We start from the raw sequence: 22,123 nt of genomic DNA, 5'->3' as shown, positions 1-22,123 counted from the left end.
GGGATAATAAAAACAGCCAAAATAGGTTTAGAAACTCTGTGTTAGTGGATGATCTGTCTGCAGAGCGCCTTAAAAACACGTCTGTCTTATCTCTCTGCAAGATTTTCAGATTTTTCTGCCCTTTCCTCTGAGCAGCTGTGGACTCTCCACAGGGAGAAAAAAAGGGAAATTGATGCTCGTAACTGTAACACATCATGTTGACCCTTCAGATACACACACACATCATAATCCACCTAAACACACACATCCCCAACACCTTATCACAGCACTTTAATGGAAAACAATCCAGTCCTATCACCTCCCATCTCCCTCCTCTTCCTCCCTCCCTCCCTCCCTCCCTCCCTCCCTCCGTCTCCTTCTCTCCCTCTCTCTCTGCTGCCTCACTCATTCCCTGAGCAGCACACTGAGCTGGATAACGTCTCCCTCAACCCGCAGCACAGACTCATTTCTCTACACACCAGCTCTGAGTGGATGCTCAGCAGGGGTGTTTGAGATATTAGCGCGCTGTGGGGGGAACTCAGCTCAGGGACTTCTACCATCCACATACAAAGGTAAGCCTCTGGATCCTCATAGGTTAGATTCCTGTTTGCTGTCCAGCACCAAAGTGAAGGTGGTTAAAGTTATAGCCACCTGAAACTGCAGCCTTCAGATTCTCAGCAGTCCCAAGACAGATCTGTGAAACATTTTGTGCTGTTTGGACATTTTTTTACATGTGGAAATGTGCTGCTGTCATTCTAATAGACTTGAAGGTACTGTATATATGGTCAGCAGCAGAGCGCTGAACCAGAGAAAGTGTGTTGGCAGTGTGACCTGCGAGGTAATCCTTGTTTTGTTTGGAGCAGTAAGTTTAGAAAAGAACAGTACCAGTCACTGAATGTAATCTTAATGGGCTTAAAACAAGGAGACCTGAAAACAGTGAGTACAGTTTAGTCTCACTTTCAGAGATTTTATTTTGACACCTTTGAACCTCTGACCTGTTAGATAGTTTGTTTCATGCATCAGAAACATATTCCGAAAATTGTTATTTGAGTCTCTCAGTACGTGAAGAACCACATTTGACCTGAACTAAATCATCAGTGTCATTGCATTAGTAGCTTTTTTTGCATTGATGCTCTTCTCACTGTTGATAGATTGTGTTTTTTCTATATAAATCTGTCATAGAAATCAGAAGCAATATGGCCTGCGTCCTCACAATGTTCTACAGATGTCGTACAGATGTTTGTTCTCAGAGTTAAGACAGAGTCTCCGTTCTCCTGGGGACTTGACATTGTCAGATATGATTACTGTTGGTGAAGTCAATTTGAAAGGATCTGGAAAATATTACTTTTGGTCAATGTGTTTGCTTTTAAATTTCTCATTTTTGCTTTAGATTGTTTATGCATCTTAACTGTAGCAGTTGTCTTAGTCTGCTAATGTTGGTATTTATTGTTGTAACAGTGTTTTAATGCTGCCCTCTTGGTCAGACCCCTCGCTGGTTGGACGCATCATCTGCAGAGGCCTCGCTGTGGTGCACCAGCATAAAGCTGGAGGATGTTATGTGTAGTTACAGCTGGAGGACGAGAAGCAGATTCTCTCTGTCACTCACTGCAGCTTCTTATTCTGTTGTCAAATACACTGAGTGGTACCTTGCCACACAGCAATGAGCAGCATGGAGATGTTTTTTGTTTTGGCCCTGCATGGGTTTTGGTTCTCAGTCTACACAGAGGCGTTCCTAATTATAGATATAAAACATATATTCTATTATATCTATGGTCCTAACTATCTGGTTGGTGGACCTCTGCAGGACAATCTGCAAAATCTACTCGAGAAAAGTACCACTCCAGCCAATATTATTTTAAACAAAATAAATAAATGAATAATTATATGCTGTATATTTGTAGCCTATAGCTACAAAGCTTCAAATTTATATAAGTTAATAATAATGATAATATTTTATATATGTATAGCATGTTTTAAAACAAGATTACAAAGATAAAAAATTGTCAGGTAAAAGAACAAAAAAGAATAAAACATAAAGTATCATCAGGTTAACAGACAGTAAAGGAACTAACGAAGCAGGAGAAACATATATTTCAGTCTGCAATTCTTTGTTTTCTCTTTGTTGTCTTATCTCCTTCAACTAATAAAATAACATGATATTCAGTAAAGGGTTATTGCATTAATGATACAGAAACGAACACACATCATTTATTTAATTTCTTCAACTGCCATTATTATTAAGAAATAGCATTAACAAAGACGTGCTCCATGCTTTGATTATTGACAAACTGCTTGATGATTTCAGTTTTGGTCAGAACAACAGACACATTTAGTCAGATTTTGATTCAGTTTGACTAAATTCTAAATAAATAAAAAATAAATAAAATAATAATTCGAATGTGTCTGAAAATCTGTTTAAAATGCTTAAAACTGTTGGCTGACGTAATGTTTTTCCATTTACCAAAGGCTGATTTATTGTCTGATTTATTGCTTACTTATTTATTTACCAAAGCTTAAAATACTAAGATATTTTAACCACATTGTCATTATTGTCATTTTATTGTTTTGAAATGGAAAGACTTGAAACAAATACATTCACACACCAAATAGCTCCTGTTAGAAGAATTTTAATGCAGTGTAACGTTTCAACTCTGCTTGATATTTCTTTAAACCAGTGCCCACCTTATTTGGTGCTGTGATGTGCGTGTCTTTTTTTATCGTTTTGAATTGTTTCTTCTTGAAATGGAAAAGACTTAATATGAATGGGTTTTGTGGTTGCTTATAGATATAATTTGAAATGCATGTTTCTAACAAAAAACTGCTAAATTTCTCCAGTGTCCTGAAAACAGGGAGAAATGGAACAGAAATGCAGCAGAGCTTAACATCTGAGGACATTTAAAGACGTAAATATGTCTTCCCATTGGACAACAGACCGTATACTGACACAGTAGACCGCACATTATTGCTCAGTTCTCCATAAAGGGATGCAGCATAACAGGATTTTAGCTCGGAGACCGTTCCAGTCTGATGCTGAGGATGTCAGTGGAGCTCCAACACGCCCCTGCCTGCTCTTCATCACTGTAGTGCCAGCTATGTGCCCATGAGTATTCATCAGGAAAGGCTAATGGGGCACAGCAGTGTGAACCTCTGATTTACAGCCCGTCCCCTGTCAGGCCTAATGATAGGGCAATGGGGCTGGTTATGGAGAAACAGGTGCTGCTGCAGAGTGAATAGATGCAAAGCAATGCTGCTGAAAGCCACGGTGATTGTCGTTTTGTCCCCTGCACAAATGCTCATTTGCAATATTGTGTTCACACGTACATAATTATTGTGCATAGAAATTAGCTCTCTTGAAGTAGGCTTATGGCTAGAGGTCTAGTGCGTGTGCGTGTGCGTGTGCGTGTGCGTGTGCGTGTGTGTGTGCGTGTGTGTGTGTGTGCGTGTGTGTGCGTGTGTGAGCGGCAAATATATCAAACAACAATAGGCAGTGAAAGTTTCCCAAATGGTTTCCAGAATAAATGTCACATTCAATATACACAACGACCCTCTATCCATATTAACTCCAGATGGAGCTCGATGATGAAGTTAGAAATAATAACGCCCTAAATGAACTCATACACTGAACTAAATGTATTGACTGTGGTCAGGTTATTAAAGCCCCTGGAGAACATTATTATAGTAAACTAATCACGTTAACAACCAAGGCATTATGTGGCATTAGGGCCGGGCCATACGGAGGAAAATAAATATTAGTAGAGCAGTGAGAACTCACTCTGATATCTGTTTCAAATACAGAATGGAAATAATCCAGAATATCCAGTGGTGTTGAGTGAGTGATTTAACTCACATATTGTTAACTTAGATAACAAATATATAAAGACAGCTGCCAAACTACCTTTACAAAATGGACAATACATTGTTTGTTCATATTGGTCTACAGCACAGGTCTCCTTGCAGTTGTCTCAGTGACATAATCTACTCATGTAAAGATCAGAGACAGTTTTTACTTGAGGTGTCTTTAAAGTGAGGGAATGACTGAAATGTCTCCAACTAAAACATGTGCATATATTTCAGGATCTGGTGCATCCTTGGGAATAATCATCATGGTCTCTTGGCTCAACTTGCCCCTGATGAGGGGTAAATTGAGCAGTACAGTACACCCATCTGTCAAGAGGAGTGCGGCAAATGTGAACCAATCACGTCCTAGAAAAGGTTAAGGTTGATTAGCCTATATAATCTTTTTATTTATCTTTTATTGAATCATTGCAGTTTACATTGAGATTTACATAACAAGTTAAAACTATAATCTATAAGTAAATGGCTCAACTTCCCCTAGGGCTTTTGGCTTTTTTTATTAACTTAAATGTGCTTACCACTTGTCGTATGGGCCTCTCTCCATCACAGGGTCAGTAAAATGGATGACTCTTCCAAAAAGTGCAGTCACATGACCAGTTTTGTTTATGGTTGCCTAGAAACAAGGGGTGGCTCAACTTCCCCACAGGCTCAAATCACCCCACTACTGTACATTTCCAACCCTCATAACACAAAGATGTGTTCCTTACGTCTGAGGTTCCCAATTTTTTTGGCTTGTGGCCCGCGAAAATAAAAGAATATCTACTGGTGATGCCAGATGTGAGCAGTGTTTTTATCTTTCTCAGACTGTTTCATTTGAAGGATTTTGAGAAGACTGAGGAGCTAAAAGTGTCCAATATTTCCAGCCCGTTCTCATTCACAGTTCGTCCAACAAACACAAGGCTTCCATCCAGGAGACAGCTCTCCGTGTCCCGTGCATTAAAGTTTCACTTTCATGTTACAATCAGCTGTTCATTCATGTCCCCTGTTCACAACGTTCAGTGTCATTTTCACTGTACAAACGTAGTAGTTTTAAGCCCAACCATGTTGTTTATTCCTAACCCTAACTATGGTGGTTTTGTTGCCTGAAACTAAGCAAGTGTTTTTGTTTAATTCACAACATTAAACTGCAGTAGGCAGCATATTTTTTTATCATCATTGGGAAAAAAATCCATAATAACCTTTCAGCACATTGTAACTCAAGTGCTCTGAGAGAAAACTAGACTTCTGCACCTCCTCAGGCTCTACTTTCAGGCTTTAGAAAATCTAGCCCGTGACGGGAGACTTTGACCAATCACTGGTCATTTCAGAGAGAGAGCGTTCCTATTGGCTGTGCTACGGCTGGTGCTTGGTATTTCCTCAACTGATCTCAACATGGCTGCCGGGTCACAAACTTTCTCATTTTACAGCTAAACAGTACACTACAAGATGTTTTTGAAAACATTTGAGGTGGAAAATAGGCATTACAGTAACAAAATATTGATTCATATTTGATCAGCGCTGCCTAGTTTGACCGTTTAATCGGAGTTCGCGAGTGATTGACAGCTGCTCAGAGACGGCTGATTGGTTGTTTTCCTCCGGTCTGTGAAATCTCGCAGATGTCATTAGGAGCACCGGAGGACACAGAGGCACATGATTTTTTTCAGATTACTTGTCTCATGCACTACTGTCATGATATAGTTACCATTTTATAAAAATAACTTTTTTTAATCATATTTGCTTCATTTCTACCCACTGCTGCTTTAAACATGTGTTTACTGCGACCGGAAAGTGACGCCAAGGTGTCTGACAAAATGTCAGTATATGACGAGTTAGGGTGAGAACACGTTGATAAAGCACATGACAAAGGCAAAAGTCAGAAAAAAGTTACATTTTGCATCATAGTAATTTTATTTGTATTTCTTATCCCTGTAATCATCTTGTGAGCCTTCTAAATTATTGTTGGATCCCTTTTTTTGGGGTCCCGCACACCACGTTGGGAACCATCTATTATCTTATCTAAAGCTAAGCAAGACAAAGCAATCATTGTGTCATCTCCCACTGAATCTCCCACTTCCTTTTGAATTCCTGTCACATTAAGATAGCAGAATGTAGGCCCACTCTGTTTTTATCACAGCTATCGTGACTTTTAAAGGTGAGAAGGGAACGACCAAAAGGCTCAGAAAAATAGCAATGTAAGGACTATAAAAAGTAAACCTAGGCTGAAATGTTTTACATCACTTCAGAAAAGAAAAACATGCAGAGTGACATACTGCTTTTGTGCAACGAGACCAGAACAGTTTCACAACTCCTGTCAGTGAAGTTGTTGTAGGTGTTCAGCAGTTGAAGCTCACTCACTGCAGGTCAGCTGGCACCGTTTACTGATGGATCACTGCACAGCCCACACACACACACACGCACACACACAGTAGCTCTCTGCCTGGACCATCCCACACTCCAACGGTGTCTTTTCCCACAGAGCTGGCAGTCAGGAGGAATATGGGCAAATCCGAAAGCCAAATGGATATCATGGAGAAATCAAGTAAACCTGGGAAGCGTCGTTGGACTACTGCAGAGATCGGTCTGTCCGTGCTGCTGCTGTTGGTCAGCTGTGCCTTGGCCGGGCTGGTAGTCCTCTACACATCGATGGTGAAAGGTAATGGGCTCACTGTGGAAAGATCCAGATATTACAGATGGCAGCAGTAACAACAAGTGTCTCCCTGCTCTGTTTTTGACTGATTGGAATCTGGCATTGACACAGGAAATGATCCTGACTCTATAAATGCTACCAGATATGACTTTGCTTTATGCAACACTGATGCACATATGGTAACCTTTTTACAGATTGTTAAAGGTTAATGTCACTAACCAGAATAAGCACAATACGTTTTTATTTTTAAAGAAAAGATCTTTTGTGGACACAAATACAACTCTGCATAAGACATAAGACACAACAGACCAGTTTTTGTCTTTTTTAGGAGGGTACAGGGGTTTTTAGGGCGAGATAGCAGTTCAACAGTAGATGCTACATAGAAGTGGCAGCTCAGCACTATGTGACAAGTTGTTCTAGTCATACATCTGTAATAAAAATGAATGAATGAATGAATTATTTCAAATAAATTGTAAAAGTGTATAAGGGCTTAGAACATTGTGATAGAAGTATATGATGACCATTTCCATGCTCGCTTATGTCTCACAAGTTGAATAGAACCCATTTTCATTCACATATCTTGAGGTCAGAGGTCAAGGGACCCCTTTGAAAATGACCATGCCAATTTTTCCACGCCAAAATGTACCCCAAACTTGGAGCGTTATTTAGACTCCTTCCTGACAAGCTACCATGACATGGTAACCAGTGGATTCCTTAGGTTGTCTAGTTTCATATGATATACTGTATGTGTCTTTACTCTAGCTCCAAAACTGAACCTGCCAGAGCCTCTAAAATACAGAAAAGTACTACCGACACACACCAGACTGAACGTGATTGACAAACATCATGTTGGTTAACGTTAGCGACATTAGCCAGCTAAAACCACAATATCACTCTCTGCTTGGCAGTAATGTTAGCTTACCAAACGAAGGTCTGTACGAAGCAGTCTACAGGCTGATAGAGGAAACACAGAAAGTCGTGGAAAGGTCTAATTTTTTTAGGTTACAACCTGTTCCCTCATTTGCAATAAAAAACCTTTAAATGTTTAGTGATTATTATAATTTAGAATAAAGTCATCATGACTGTGTCTAAAGATCTGTTTCTTCCAACCATTTCAGAAAAATCTAACAAGACGAGCGTGTCGAGGAGCTCAACAAGTGAAGGTGAGTGTTGAACACTGGAAGCAGCGTGTGATGAGTGGGTCGGCATGTGTCATATTGGAGCCTGCACATCTATTGATAGTCCCTGTAATTCCCTTTACTGCCTGATCAGCAGTGGCACACAAAGGTGAAAGAACAGAGTCACTGCTGACATAAACACTTCCCGTCAGACACACAGACTACACCGTAGATCTAGACTATTTACAACAAGCTTTTTCATACAACATCCTCCTCGTCTCAGTCGGGGTGTAGTTTGTCAAATGCTTTCTCATGAATGTTGACACTGATTTTTTCCAGGCCAGCTGTTTCGCTCCAGCCACAACAGTGTGTGCACAACAGCGGACTGTGTTACTGCAGGTGAGAGGAACTGTTTGTTTCTTTTTGCTCTCCTGTTGTTTCATTTTACAAACAAAGTCAACCCCCCATCACTGCAAAAAGCTGTTTCCTAACCACATGTGGATCTTGTCCCATCCTGTCCCTCTTTCTCCAAAGCTGCTCGGCTCTTGCAGAACATGGACAAGTCAGTGAAGCCTTGTGATAATTTCTACCAGTATGCCTGCGGGGGTTGGCTGGAGAGGCACGTTATCCCGGAGACGAGCTCCCGCCACAGCGTCTTTGACATTCTGAGGGACAAGCTAGAGATTGTCCTCAAAGGTCAGCTGGGTTTAATCTTTTAGTGGTCAGTGGGCTGCAGCATTCAGAGCCGTGCGTGGGCTTCATTCAGAGATGAAAATGTCTGCGTGTGTTTTGTTGTTGCAGGTGTTCTTGAGATGGAGAATGAGCAGGACAGAAAGGCTATCAAGAAGGCCAAAGTGCTTTACAACTCCTGCATGAATGAGAGTAAGGCTCTCTGTACACCTCATCTAAACATGAGTGCTTTACTTCTAAAAGGAGGCAAGAAGACACGGTTTTTGTTTCTGGAGATGTTTATTGTTTCCACCTCAGCCAAGATTTCTGCTGGGTTCACCAAGTTACATTTAAGACTTTTTAAGCTCTATTTAATGCCATATATAGAATGCAATTTAAAACCTAATCACCGTGATCCTACTGGCCAAAGTATGAAGGTATGATAGAAAACCAGTAGAGACGATGTGGCCTAGACTTATTTATTATTATATGACATTTTCAGTACTTACCAGAATAGCAATATCCATCCATATCTATAACCGCTTATCCTGTTCAGGGTCGCGGGTGGGCTGGAGTCAATTCCAGCTGACATTGGGCGAAGGCGGATTACACCCTGGACAGGTTGCCAGACTATAACAGGACGTGATATGCTGACAGATATAGACAGACAACCATCTACGCTCACATTCACACCTACGGGCAATTTAGAGTCAACAGTTAACCTGCATGTCTTTGGACTGTGGGAGGAAGCCGGAGAACCCAAAGAAAATCCACGCTAACACGGGGAGAACATGCAAACCCCACGCAGAAGGGCCCCAAGCCGGGTTCAACCCTCTTGCTGTGAGGCGGCAATGCTAACCACTGCACCACCGAGCAGCCCAGTATAGCAGTATACAAAATTAATTTCTAATCATACAATATATGTAATGAATGCAGCCTGGACATAGTGTGTAACATTTAGGGGGATCTATGGGCAGAATTGGAATATAATATTAATAAGTATGTTTTCTTTATTGTATAATCACCTGAAAATAAGAATCACTGTGTTTTTGCTACCTTAGAATGAGCCCTTCATATCTACATAGGGAGCTGGTCCTCTTCACATAGCTGCCGTGTTTCTACAGTAGCCCAGAACGGACAAACCACTGTGTTCACTTTTCCTGCTTGGGCCGGAGTCGATAATGTTACTCGCTCCAGAGTTAACCCTCGCCGTCACTCCACTCAATCACTGGGAAACAAGACACAGGAAACCTCTGTTGATCTTGAGGAGCTGCAGCATTTTATTTCTGCGCAAACTTCAACTTCCACTGAACATTCACTTGATATTTTCAGAGCTAAACTAACTCTGATTTCTGCTCCACTAGCTCTCTTGTTCGCTCACACACATTCGCTGCCGTTCCCTCTATCTCGCTTCGCCTTCACTTCCCACGTACGCACAAACTCTACACACTGCTATTCTCCAAATGACCTACGCTACTCTTACAACAACTCTACATAGAGCCATTCACGTTTTCATGTCGGCCACCGTAGTTTTCCTACATGCTTGGCACACGGGAGAGGCTTCAATCTGCAACCTTACCGCTAGATACTGCCAGATGTTACACACTTGACCTTTAAGTTAATTGAAGTTTTTGCTAAAATGAACGCTTGCCTTTTATAAGACAAGGAGCTTCCTATAGCTACTGTAGCAGTAGTGACAGTGTTGGCTAAAGGTCTGATGTTGCAGACTGAAACTCCACAAATAAGGACTGAAGTGCCTCCTGCAGCACAATCCACTGTCGAAACAATCCCAGTTTTAGGTGTGTAATGTCTCCTGACAGATACAAAGATATTTTATAACTAACATTACTGCCTACAGCAGAAAAGACGAAATGTTTAAGAGCTATGTAAATTCAAATTTGAGGTCTTAAAATAAGACCTGCAGAAACCCTGCTCAGCAGATGAAGGTGCTCAGTTTTCATGAAAATTTAGATGTTCAAATTTCCATTTTTTTTCTGAACCCTTTAAGGACTTCTCGTTCATCTTGCTTCAAAAGTAGGGATTGGAAGTTTATTGTTGTGGTGAGACTGATTTTGTCAAGTGCTGTTTCCAAGATAAAAAAAAAAAGTTCAATCTCTTTGTTTCATGTGGTATTTTACCTGCAGGCCTCATAGAGCAGCGTGACTCTCAGCCCCTCCTGAAGCTCATCGAGAGTATCGGAGACTGGCCCGTGGCGTCAGATGACTGGAACAGCACTACAAGTAGAAACACACTCTGATCAATGTCTACAGCTTAACATGCAAATGTGCACGTGCAATGCATCCACACAAACAACACACTTGTGTTCCTACTCAAATCAATGTGCTCACGCAGAGCTTGTGTAGCTATATTTGAAGCTCAGTGAATTGCTGAGTGTGAGCTTTGTTGTCCGAGGCTCTTCAGCTGGGAGCGTGATGATGAGTGGGTAGAGGAGCAGGTCCTCACTCAGGACTGTGAAGGATGCTTTAAATAGTCCACGCTGCTCTTTTCCCAAGCTCTCGCCACTTTAATTAAATGTAATCATGGACGGTGGCTCAAACTGAATTAGCCACACATAGCTGCATCTGCACACAGCCCAGTTATAATGGGCAAGCAGAGGCACAGAGGGAGCCTCATTTTTGCATCCTGCTACATTGAATAGTTCTTTACAGCTAGATAACTGTGTTTAAATGAAGTGCCATTTCGTTTCCTGTCCTCGCAGAGGAAGCATGGAGCCTCGAGGACACATTGGCAAAGCTTAACGCTCGTTTCCACAAGAAGGTTCTGCTGGATATGTACGTGTGGACGGACGACCGGGACTCTCGGCGCCATATCATTTATGTAAGACCACAGACAACAGATTACAGTCGTAACGTCATTATACAGTCATTATGTATTAGTCTGTCTCTTAATAGCCTACTTTCCAACTTCCCTACCCTGTCTGTGGCAGTCAGCTCAGGCCCATTCATTTCTAGAAGATGTAATTCAATACGAGTCACAAATATATAGTTTCATTTTAATAAAAGGCTAAATAAGTTCCAACTAGTAGTAGTTTATAGCAAACAGGAGTAAATAGTGTATTTGTTAGGGACTATTTTCAGCGGTGGATTAATACACATTTTGTGTGCTTGGGAGTTTTTAGGACTGTGTTTGTGTGATGGACTCAATATAAACTGCAGTGCCCGTGTTCATGGTAATGAAGGAACATGTCAGCCAGTGTAACATCAATTTGTTTTTAATGGTTGTGTCTGGAAGGTAACCTGCAAATTGCAAAAAAACTTCAAAAACTCTTGCGAGACTCGCTGCCCGAGGACCTATCCTAACCTTAACCATTCAAGGTCAATGCCCAACCTTAAAGGAGCTAAATACGGGATTGGGGGCATTACTATTGCCTCTCAACAGCTCTCAACATGGCGGCGGCGAGCCGGCGACTTGCAGCCAACGGTGCTAACAGCGCTAACAGTGAAACAATGGCAAAAGTGCTGGTGTGATAACAGTATTTACCTGCGGGGGAACTGGTTGGGTGGGCGCTACGCTTCCACAACGACGCTGTGGGTTGGGACGGCGTTATTAGCTGTAACCGCCATATGAGAGCAGTGCAGAGCAGCGGCCGTAAGCTAGCCAGTGGAGCATGCTGCACTAAAGGCACGCGAGGCCGGCCCGGCGATGTCAACAAAGCACTGAGAAGCTCAGATTACAACACACAGAGGGAGTAACTTCATTCTCTGCTCAGGTGGACATTACTCCTCTATATCTTTACATAGACAATAGATGTTTGATGCTATATTAATGCTCTGGATATCAAATTTAGCACCTTTTTCAAATTAGCACCTTTTTCAAGTATTCCAAATTGTGGGTTATCTTCTATTTTCTTCATTTTTAGTGGTTTTTAGACAACAATGGAGGTCTGTTGCACAAAGGAATAAACTATATTAAGCTTTAGCTACGCAGATAACACTTGTTAGTATGATCAGTTCATTGTTGGTTTTGGTCATTTCACGGGATTTATTGACAATAAGACAAATATAGAATATTACCAGCCGTAACCTTTAATTATTCTGTTAAAAACACACTAAAATGCTTAATTATTATTCTTGGTTATTCTGGTTAGATTGACCAACCGGGACTTGGGATGCCATCAAGGGACTATTACTTCAATGATGGAAACTACAAAAAGGTGAGGCCTTAAAGAATCAGGTCACCCAAATCACAAAAAAAACAGCATATTTTCATGCAGATAATTTGGGTTTTATTTGTCAAGATTTTTAGATGTCTTCCTCTTGGATTTCTGCTGAAACTGTCCACAGTCATGTCTTAATTATCTTTGGGTTTTTTTAGTCTCTGGATTATCCTAAATGGACATTTAAAAAAAATAAACGTATTCATTTTCTAATATCCTTTTATTTGAGTGGTACAAATATAATTCATTCATTCCGTTGTCCTGACGCAACCTTGATTTTGCTGTGGAAACAAAATGTTACAGCTTGTGATTGCACCATAGGTTCGGGAGGCCTACCTACATTTCATGGTTTCTATTGCGAAGATAACCCGAGAGGACAGGAACTTGACTCAGGATGACGACCGTGTGTGGGAGGAAATGATGCAAGTGCTGGAGCTGGAGACAGACATCGCCAATGTGAGTGCCAGCCACAACAGGAAATGGAATTGTGGGACGAGGGCTTAAGGACAATTAATAATGACAAGATGAAAAATGAGTACCTCCTCTCTGCTTCCAGTAAATGAAAGAACTGGGCTACATTTAGTGTGGAAATCGGAGATCAGCCAGGCTTGTAACCAGTTTTTATTTGTTGGTGTCTGCATGACGAATGAGACTTTGCTGATGAAAGGAGAGCAAAATGTGAATATATATAACCAAGCATCAGTTTATAGATGGCTTCTTCCTTCCTGTTGCTGGACAGGCCACATCACCGGCAGAGGAGCGCCAGGATGTCACCGTTCTCTACAATAAGATGACACTCGGAGAGCTACAGAGCACATTCAGCTTTAATGTATGTATTTCACTTCTTTCTTCTTGTGTGTTACGTAAAGTGCGAGCAGGTCACTGTACTGTGTAGGCCATCTTTGACTGTCCTGAGTGGAGACACTAAATGACTGAATGAGGATGTTTCCACTTAATAGACTAGTACTGTTGAAGTGCCTTTGAGCAGGGCAGTTGACGGCTGTCCACTTCGTAGTGAACCATGTAAATATTACATTTATACTATGACCATGGGAAATACTAATTTCCAATTAGCTTACACATGTCCATTTAAAGAAATAGTTCTGGAAAATACACTTATTTGGCAACAAAGATTGATAACACTCATTTCTGTACGTTAATATGAAGTTAACCAGTTAGCCTATAGTGCAAAAATTGGAAAAAGTGGGAAACGGTTTGCTTTGCTCTGTCCAAAGTTTAAAAAATGTGTCTCATTAACAGGTTATATCTTATTGTTTTATATCTTATATAAAACTGAAGTGTCACTATAGGGGTTGCATGCAATATATCATGTTTATTAGTGAGCTCTAGAGGTGCTTGTAGATTGCTATCTGGTTACCTCTGGACAGAGCAAGGCTAGCTGTTTCCCCCCATTTCCAGTCTTTGTGCTAAGCTAAGCTAACTGGCTGCTGGCTCTTGCTACATATCTAGCGTACAGACGTGAGAGTGGTATCAATCTTTGTTTCTAATCTAACTCTCAGCAAGAAAGCAAATAAACCTATTTCCCAAAATGTCAAACTATTCCTTTAAAGCTATATAACAGAAATCTTAAAGCGTAGCTAACTACTAGACTGCAGGTAACCGTAGCAACAGTAGCTCTGCTTGGTGCTATGTACGTAACTTATGGTGCCGTCAAATGAAGCCCGTGAGCTCGTGTTTACAACATGGGAAGTCATGTACTCTGGCGTTCAAGTGGTTAAGTCGTGAGAACACCGCTGCTAAGCAACGGCAATATTAAAGTTACTTTCGGCGTCTAGAACTTATTGTGCACCGAAAAATTAACTTCCATGGCCTCCGCCTTGATAATGTCAACAAACACGTCACAACTTGCAACTTCCAACTTTGAGCTTTCAGAAACTTTGCACTTACTATGTCGTGAATACCACACTTTGTATTTCCTGTTGCAATGTTTGTCAATGCAGCAGCTGACAGGAAGTAAACTTGGACCAAAGCTGTTGCCCTAGCAACAGAATGGAAATGACATGGTCTATAGCCTGTGTAAGTTGCCATGCTATTGGTATAGCGGTATTGAGAATAATATAGGAAGTATAATAGGAAACGCCACAGTGTGAAGTGGACTATTATTTGCCTCGGCCCTGCCTGTTATTTTTGTACACAATGAAACCTTGTGTGTTATTGTTTGCGTCTTCTTACAGATGGTAATTCAAGGTGCCACTAAGAAGGCTCGCTGTACGTGCAAGCTCAATGTGTGAACGTGTTGTTGCTGAAACACACACTAAACGCTGATAATATTCTAATATATTTATGATACACAACATGTCACACTTTGAGACCATTGTCGTTCCTGGTGTTTTCACAGTTCACCACCCTTTATTAAGACAATTAAGAAAATAGGAACTAAAAAAAAAATAGAAAATTGAATTGCATATACAACGAATATTTTGTTTAGGAAGCAGACAAGGTAAAAAGTATCATAGACACCCCCCACAGTGTTCAAGATGCAAATATCAATGAAATACAAAGTAAAACATAAAACAAGCAGCTTTACCTTTACCTTAAAGATCCTACCTTACCTTAATTAAAAGAGCGTATTCTATTCAGTGGCACAGATATACAGAAACTTGTAGAAACTTATGAGAATCCAAAATGCAGGCAGGTAACAGCACACAGGTAATAAACAAACAAACAAAACTCCATGCACGACAAAATACAAACTGACAGAGTACAAAGGAAGTGAGGTGGTGTGAGCAGGGACTGACTAACTGGGGAAGTGAGAACAGGTGAGGTGAGTGCAGAACTAGTTAGGGACAGGTGAGACTGATCAGGGCGGGGCAGACAATCTCAAAGGCAGGAAGTAAAACAAAACATGACACATGAGAAGGGAAGCTACAAAATAAAACAGGAAACAAACTGCAACCAAAACCAAAAGACCGTGACACATATTTAACCTGCATCCTACCTTTTGTTTTCCAGGGTTTTAACTGGACACAGTATATTCAAGGTGTGCTGTCCAGTGTGTCCGTTGAGTTGCAGCTGGAGGAGGAGGTGGTGGTGTACAGCTCTCCCTACCTTGAGAAGATGCATGACGTTCTCTCCAAACACAGTGTCAGGTCAGTCCAAGAGTGTTACGCAAACAAGAGTCCGTGAAAATTAAATTGTTACAGAACGGCGACAATTCAACACTTTAACAAAAACAATTTATGTTTGCAGAACTATGCAGAATTACCTCACCTGGCAGCTCATCATCGACAGAGTGAATAGCTTGAGCCGCCGTTTCAAGGATGCCAGAGCCCGTTACAGAAAGGTGCGTTGAGCATGACATAACAGAACAGCACGTATTAACTGAATTACAACGTGTTGACTGTCTGTGTATGGTCAGACTCTCTATGGGACCACTGTGGAGGACGCTTGGTGGCGAGAATGTGTCCGTTACGTCCAGGGCAGCATGGAGAACGCAGTTGGAGCTATGTATGTGCGTGAGACGTTTGCTGGAGAAAGCAAACGAATGGTAAGTCCTTTTGGACATCACAGAAACAATCAGTTACCATCTCAGAGGAAGTTTACGTCAAACAATGAATGCAAACTGTAACTGTCCAATGTATTCTCATACAGAGTCAGCTCAACAGTTCGTATGATATCTTATGAAAACACATGCTGCATTGTTGTTAGAAATTCATGGAGTGATGTGCAGAAAATGGACCTTGAGGGGCCAAGTGTCACCTTTCACTGTGCCACTAAATCAAGAAAATGGCCATATTGATTGTTAATACTTCTGGGACTCTTGGACATGAAGTGCACTTTTGTAGCATCAAATGCATTTTCTGCTTTTCACACCCAACTGTTCGTTATGACATGATTGCGGTAATGACATCGCAATTCTAATTATTCCAAATTCATTGTCTTCACCGGGTGCATTTTGTGCACATACAGTATTCATTAATAGGGGTGTGAATCACCAGAAGCCCCACGATACGATATTATCATGATACTTACTGTAAGTCACAATACGATTATTACGATTTTAAACATTTTGCGATATAAGTAAGGGATAATGTACAGCGAGCTGGCCATTGTTGTGAAATAAACCCTGACAGGGCGATGTGCCACCCTGACCCGAAGCTGTAAATTATCACACGGCTACTTACTTAAGAAATCCATAATTTGACACTAAAATTATTCTCCAGAGTCTTACATCAGAACTACGTCCATAGCAACAGTCTGTTATACATAGCAAGCAGAATGCCATGATTGACCAATCAGAATCGAGTATTCAACAAACCATGTAATAATGCGATTTATTACGTTTTTTAATTGCAAATTATGCAGTTTGTCAACATCTGTTTTATCTAATAGGATAAAGTTTTCACTTTGTTCATATATCTGCTAATGGCCATGCTACTTTTTCCTCACCAAAATGTTGCATAAATTTGGAGCGTTATTTAGCATTCGACAAGCTAACATGACATGGTTGGTACCAATCGATTCCTTAAGTTTTATAGTTTCATATGATAGCCTTCAGATTGTTAAGAGGTGAATAGTTTATATAATAAAAGATCGATACTTGACATCTGTGTATCGATACAATATTGCCACGCAAAATATCGCAGTACTATGCCGTATCGATTTTTCCCTCACCCCTATTCATTATGTGCCATGATTAAAATCTAGGGCCTAAAATATGACAGTCTGTTTCTGTATGGGATTGTGATTTTGCTGTTCTCAGGTCAGTGACCTTATTGGTAAGATCCAGAAAGCGTATGTGGAAACACTGGAGGAGTTAAGCTGGATGGATCCTCCCTCAAAGGAGAAGGCAAGAGAGAAGGTAAAGTACACAGCCAAGCTGAGAAAATAAGGTTGTATCTTCTCTCCATGTTCTGCGTTTTCACACTATTTGTTCTGCATGTCGTGTAGGCCATGGCAATCAAGGAGCATATCGGCTATCCGGATCATATTCTGCAGGAAAGCAACCAGAAGCTTGATCAGGAGTACGCTCATGTAAGTAAGAACAGAGTCTGTTTCTGAGCCACGCTGGTTATAACTGACATATGTCACTGATCTCTGATTTGTCCTGATTCTCGTTCCAGCTGAATTTTAGTGAGGAACACTACTTTGAGAACATCCTCGAGAACCTCAAGTCTGAAGCACACAAGAGTCTGAAGAAGCTCAGAGAACCAGTTGACCCGGACTTGTAAGCTTGTTGATACATCTGACAGTAATATCTGTCCCTATCAGTAAAACACAAGCGCTTGTAATCACCATGTGTTCTCAGCACATGACATAAAACGTCATCGAGGGTGACAGCTGACAGTCACACATTTTTGCTCCTCTTTCCAAGATAGTAAACAAGGTCAAAAACATAACAAAAAGGATTTTCTAAAATTGTGCATTGAATGTTCTACAGTAAAAGTAAGAAAGATTCTCTGTCTTCATCAAGTAATCTACAAAGAACATTGAAAATGACGGTTTAAATATTGTTGTTTCGTGGTGCAAAATATGCTTTTTTATGAATTATAAACCACCCACTCCTCAGGTGGATCATTGGTGCTGCTGTGGTGAATGCATTCTACTCACCCAACAGAAACCAGATCGGTAAGAGCTTTGCTTCTGAGCACAAATAAGAGATGTTTATTACACAGTTACTCCTCAGTGTAATCCTGTTTAGTGTTGCCTCAACTATATTGTGTTTCTTTTTGTCCGACCAGTGTTTCCAGCAGGAATCCTGCAGCCGCCTTTCTTCAGTAAACATCAGCACCAGGCCCTTAACTTCGGAGGAATAGGAATGGTTATCGGACATGAGATCACTCATGGATTTGATGACAACGGTGAGACAGAAATGACTCATCATGGATATTTTGGGAATAAGAATATTATAATAAACTGTCATTTGATTTTAAGCTTGCTGGTTACACAGGTCACTGCTTTTAAGATGCATCGTGTGTGGCAAACAGTACTTTGCTTAATGCGTTGTGTTTCCTCACAGGGCGTAATTTTGACAAGGATGGTAACATGCTAAACTGGTGGAGTAATTACTCTGCGGAGCATTTTAAAGATCAGTCACAGTGCATGGTGCAACAATATGGCAACTTCAACTGGAAGCTAGCGGGTGGACAAAACGTAAGCACCCGGTGGCATGTATGAAATGAGATGTTTTGTCTTTGGCTATAATCCCCGACAATGTAAACCAAGTATTAAGTGACCACCAGAATGAGTGTTTTCATGTCGGTGTGTGTTCGTGGTTTTGTCAGGTCAGTGGAATCAGCACTTTGGGGGAGAATATTGCCGACAATGGAGGGGTTCGTCAAGCATATAAGGTTGGATGTTAGCCGTACAAAACCACATGTTACTATTTCAGCAACAATGACAAAGCACAAAATGTTTATAATAAACGTTCTGCACACCTGAAATCTGTTTTTAAGTGTGTGTGTGTGTTTGTGTTTACAGGCTTATCTGAAGTGGGTGGAGATGGAGGGCGAGGAGCCTCATCTACCTGGTCTAGACATGGATCACAAGCAACTTTTCTTTCTTAACTTTGCCCAAGTAAGTAAAAATAATGAGAGAACACGTTGTTTCTGAATGTATTACTTCAGCAGACGAGAGGGCGGAGAATAATATCCACGTCTGGAGTCAAGAGCCAAAGCTCAGAGCTCAGTAGGTGCATTTTTCAGTGTGTGTTTGGTGCTGAGAAGTAAACACTGGGACAAAGGGGGTGAGACGCTGAAGCAATCCCAGAGCAAACCAGTGTTCAGCTACACACACACATAGGGGAGGAAGGGAATGTAAAGCATAACCAGAAAACTGTTAAACAGGTCAAAGGTTACAAATGTTTTTCAAGATTCCCCATTTTGATGATGAATTTTACAAGTCAGTTGATACATGAGTAAAATAACGTGTGCCAAACATGCACTATAAAAGCTGTGAATTAGAAGAAGATGCAAAGTGCTGTAAATATATCGTATAAACAGGACTTATATATGAGGTAAAATGCATTCTTAATACAAACAGTGTGCACAGAAACCTTCTTTTAGGGATTGCTTTTGAAGGTAGATTACTCTCCACTCATGTCATCAGTTTTTTTCTTCTAGGTATGGTGTGGTGCTTATCGGCCTGAGTATGCCAGCCAGTCCATCAAGACTGACTCACACAGTCCCTTAGAGTACAGGTAAGGAGCCTCGGTATGCTCAGATATATAGTATATATGTCGTTTGATGGATTTTTGATTAAACTACCACTATATTGATGGGTACATTATTGTTAATCAATTTCTGGTTGTGCATTTTTTTATCCAGATATGCAGTATTATTATCAAGCCTCTACATCAAATAAAGAATAAGTAGAATACTATTTTTCACATTCATTAATAAAAAACAAACAGGAACTCTGTTTATGAAGCTATATGATCAGCTTGTTGCTAAATTTACTCACTCCGGTTTGAAATTAATAATCTGTGGGAAACTTTTATTTCACCAGCTGTGTTAAACTCAAAGAAGCTCCTGTAGCTTTCATCATGTGTTTCAGTTTCAAAATAAGATCCATATTGATAGCTGTGGTAATTTAAAAATAAGATCCACATCGATAGATGTGGTAGTTTCAAAATAAGATCCATATTGATAGCTGTGGTAATTTAAAAATAAGATCCACATCGATAGATGTGGTAGTTTCAAAATAAGGTCCATATTGATACATGTGGTCGCTTCAAAATAAGGTCCATATTGAAAACCATCGAATAAGTAAAATAAAATAATTATCACCCGACTGCAGATCCTCTCAGCTTGTTTTTGGGTGCAGCAGCAGGCAGCTGTTTTAAGCATATAAAGCTCCAAAAAACATTTTATACACTACCTGCTCAGCGCCAAACGACAGCCAGACACAGTTGGTGACTAGCTGGTGAACATAGTGGACCATTTAGCAGCTAAAGAACCAGATATCTTTTGTCATGAGTTGGTAATATTGGACTTATATTCACCAGGTGTCCAGAAACACGAACAAGAAAATTGCCCCCAAAAAATTCTGTTATTGTAGCGTCTTTTCCCAAAGTAACAAGCTAATAATTTTAGATTTTTATTCATAAGTCGAATTCACCTTTCCTCCAGTCTCAGCGCAGCCAAACACTTCAGCTGGACACAGCTGGCACTTTGCCTCATTAGATTTTAAGATTCACCACACTGTAAATAATAAGCCTAATAAAAAGCAGAACTTGGAATCAGAGCAGCTCCATTCACTGATCCAAATACAAGGACTCACACTAAGCAGCGCTCCTCTAGCATCCAAAACATACTTTAGCTTTTATCACTCTGATAACATTTTTCTTTTGTCTTCAGGGTGCTCGGATCTCTCCAGAACTTTGGAGCGTTCTCAGAAGCTTTCCAGTGCCAGAAAGGCAGTCGAATGAACCCCGAGCAGAAGTGTCGCGTCTGGTAGAAAGTTTTACTCTTGAGAAATGTATTTCTTGACTTGGGCAACTCAAATCAAAAGAACAAGTTGTACTCCTTAAACCCACAGAGACATCCTGCTTATTTCCAATTTATTTGGGGCCCAGTGCTGACACAGATATTTGCATAAAATGTAGATGTATTTTAAATGGATGATATCCTGAACTACACCCAACTTGAAACACATATACTATAAAACAGAAACTTGCTAGAGTTTGTCTCTGGATGAGTAGGTCACTTGTGTTTTGTTTTTTTGCTGTGTCCCACGGCAGACGACGAGTGGGTCCATGAATAAAAAGGCCACATAGAAAACAAAGACCTTGTGAAAAAGGTTAAAGCGTATATGGCCGGCTTTAAATGCTTGGCCAGCCTTTCTTGAATTAATCCTTAAAAAATCTCTTGTGTAGATCTTTGTGATTTATCATTTGGCGCTGAGTTGCCCCGGTGTCTTTCCTCTGATGTATTAGTTTCAGGACATTGTGCCACTTCAGGAGAAACAATAGTGAACAAATCTAACTCTGACTGAAGGGTATGAAATAAATGAAAGCTCGGGGCTTTGCCGAAGTAAAGCTACAATAGAATTAGTCACACTCTGAGAGTTCAGAGTCATTCACTGTTACATGAAACAAATTACCTAAAGACTTTAAGACTGTTAAATCTTTGCAGCTTTAACCTTAAATTAACATTCTGAGAGAGCCGCGGCTTTCAACATTTTTACACTTGCAGAGTGGATAAATATTAAAAATTTACAAAGCTATTTAGTACTTTTTTGGAGATTATTTTTTAAGTTTCTTTATCACGTCCTGCAAATGATTGTTGCTCACTGCAGAAATGTATGTCATATACATAAACCATATTCCAGATGTTTTGAAAAATCCCGGCGGCCTGCTAATTTTCTAGCTAGTGAGAAAACACCTGTTGGAGATAGAGTGATGTGATAATGATAAAAACAAAAACAAAAAAAGATTATGTATATCACTGTTGCATTATTATTGGTTACTTCCAAGTTTAGATACAGGTTTGGATCTACAGTAAGTTGCTTATCACAGCTGTGTTGTGTGTTTGAAGCTCGCTCCCTCTCTTGTTTCTGCTTCCAACTGTTACATGGTTTTGACTGAGAGGTTATATAGCTATCAAAACACCTGTTCGATGGCACTTACCTACATTTATACAAAATTATAATGTCTGCTTGTATGATATCTGTAAGTTTGCATTGAACTCGACATGGTGAACTGTTATTTCTCCTTGAACACACAGTGATAACAAGACT

At 40.4% G+C, this 22,123-nt stretch overlaps 1 protein-coding gene across 1 annotated transcript; it reads left to right on the top strand.

Annotated features, from left to right (window-relative positions):
• The first annotated feature begins 388 nt into the window (after positions 1 to 388).
• Positions 389 to 21,795, top strand: mmel1 (membrane metallo-endopeptidase-like 1). Its single transcript, XM_074644090.1, has 24 exons — positions 389 to 551; positions 6,290 to 6,466; positions 7,579 to 7,623; positions 7,918 to 7,977; positions 8,113 to 8,274; positions 8,380 to 8,460; positions 10,392 to 10,487; positions 10,967 to 11,085; positions 12,356 to 12,421; positions 12,746 to 12,880; positions 13,164 to 13,253; positions 15,398 to 15,534; positions 15,635 to 15,728; positions 15,804 to 15,932; positions 17,148 to 17,246; positions 17,336 to 17,419; positions 17,509 to 17,612; positions 17,955 to 18,013; positions 18,127 to 18,246; positions 18,405 to 18,538; positions 18,670 to 18,735; positions 18,866 to 18,961; positions 19,507 to 19,583; positions 20,743 to 21,795. The coding sequence occupies exons 2-24, from the start codon at positions 6,310 to 6,312 to the stop codon at positions 20,840 to 20,842; spliced, it is 2,310 nt and encodes a 769-aa protein (XP_074500191.1). The 5' UTR covers positions 389 to 551; positions 6,290 to 6,309; the 3' UTR covers positions 20,843 to 21,795.
• Positions 21,796 to 22,123: the final 328 nt, after the last annotated feature.

Source organism: Sebastes fasciatus, chromosome 1 (assembly GCF_043250625.1).
Source record: "Sebastes fasciatus isolate fSebFas1 chromosome 1, fSebFas1.pri, whole genome shotgun sequence".
Classification (NCBI taxonomy): Eukaryota; Metazoa; Chordata; class Actinopteri; order Perciformes; family Sebastidae; genus Sebastes; species Sebastes fasciatus.
Note: the sequence above shows the minus strand (reverse complement) of the source record. Positions and strands in the feature narration are given on the sequence as shown.

Coding starts and splice junctions, on each gene's coding strand:
- mmel1 (XM_074644090.1), top strand. CDS start 6,310: ATGGGCAAATCCGAAAGCCAAATGGATATCATGGAGAAATCAAGTAAA. Junction 15,729..15,803: donor CCAGAGCCCGTTACAGAAAG/GTGCGTTGAGCA, acceptor GTGTATGGTCAG/ACTCTCTATGGGACCACTGT. Junction 18,539..18,669: donor AGCTAGCGGGTGGACAAAAC/GTAAGCACCCGG, acceptor TGGTTTTGTCAG/GTCAGTGGAATCAGCACTTT.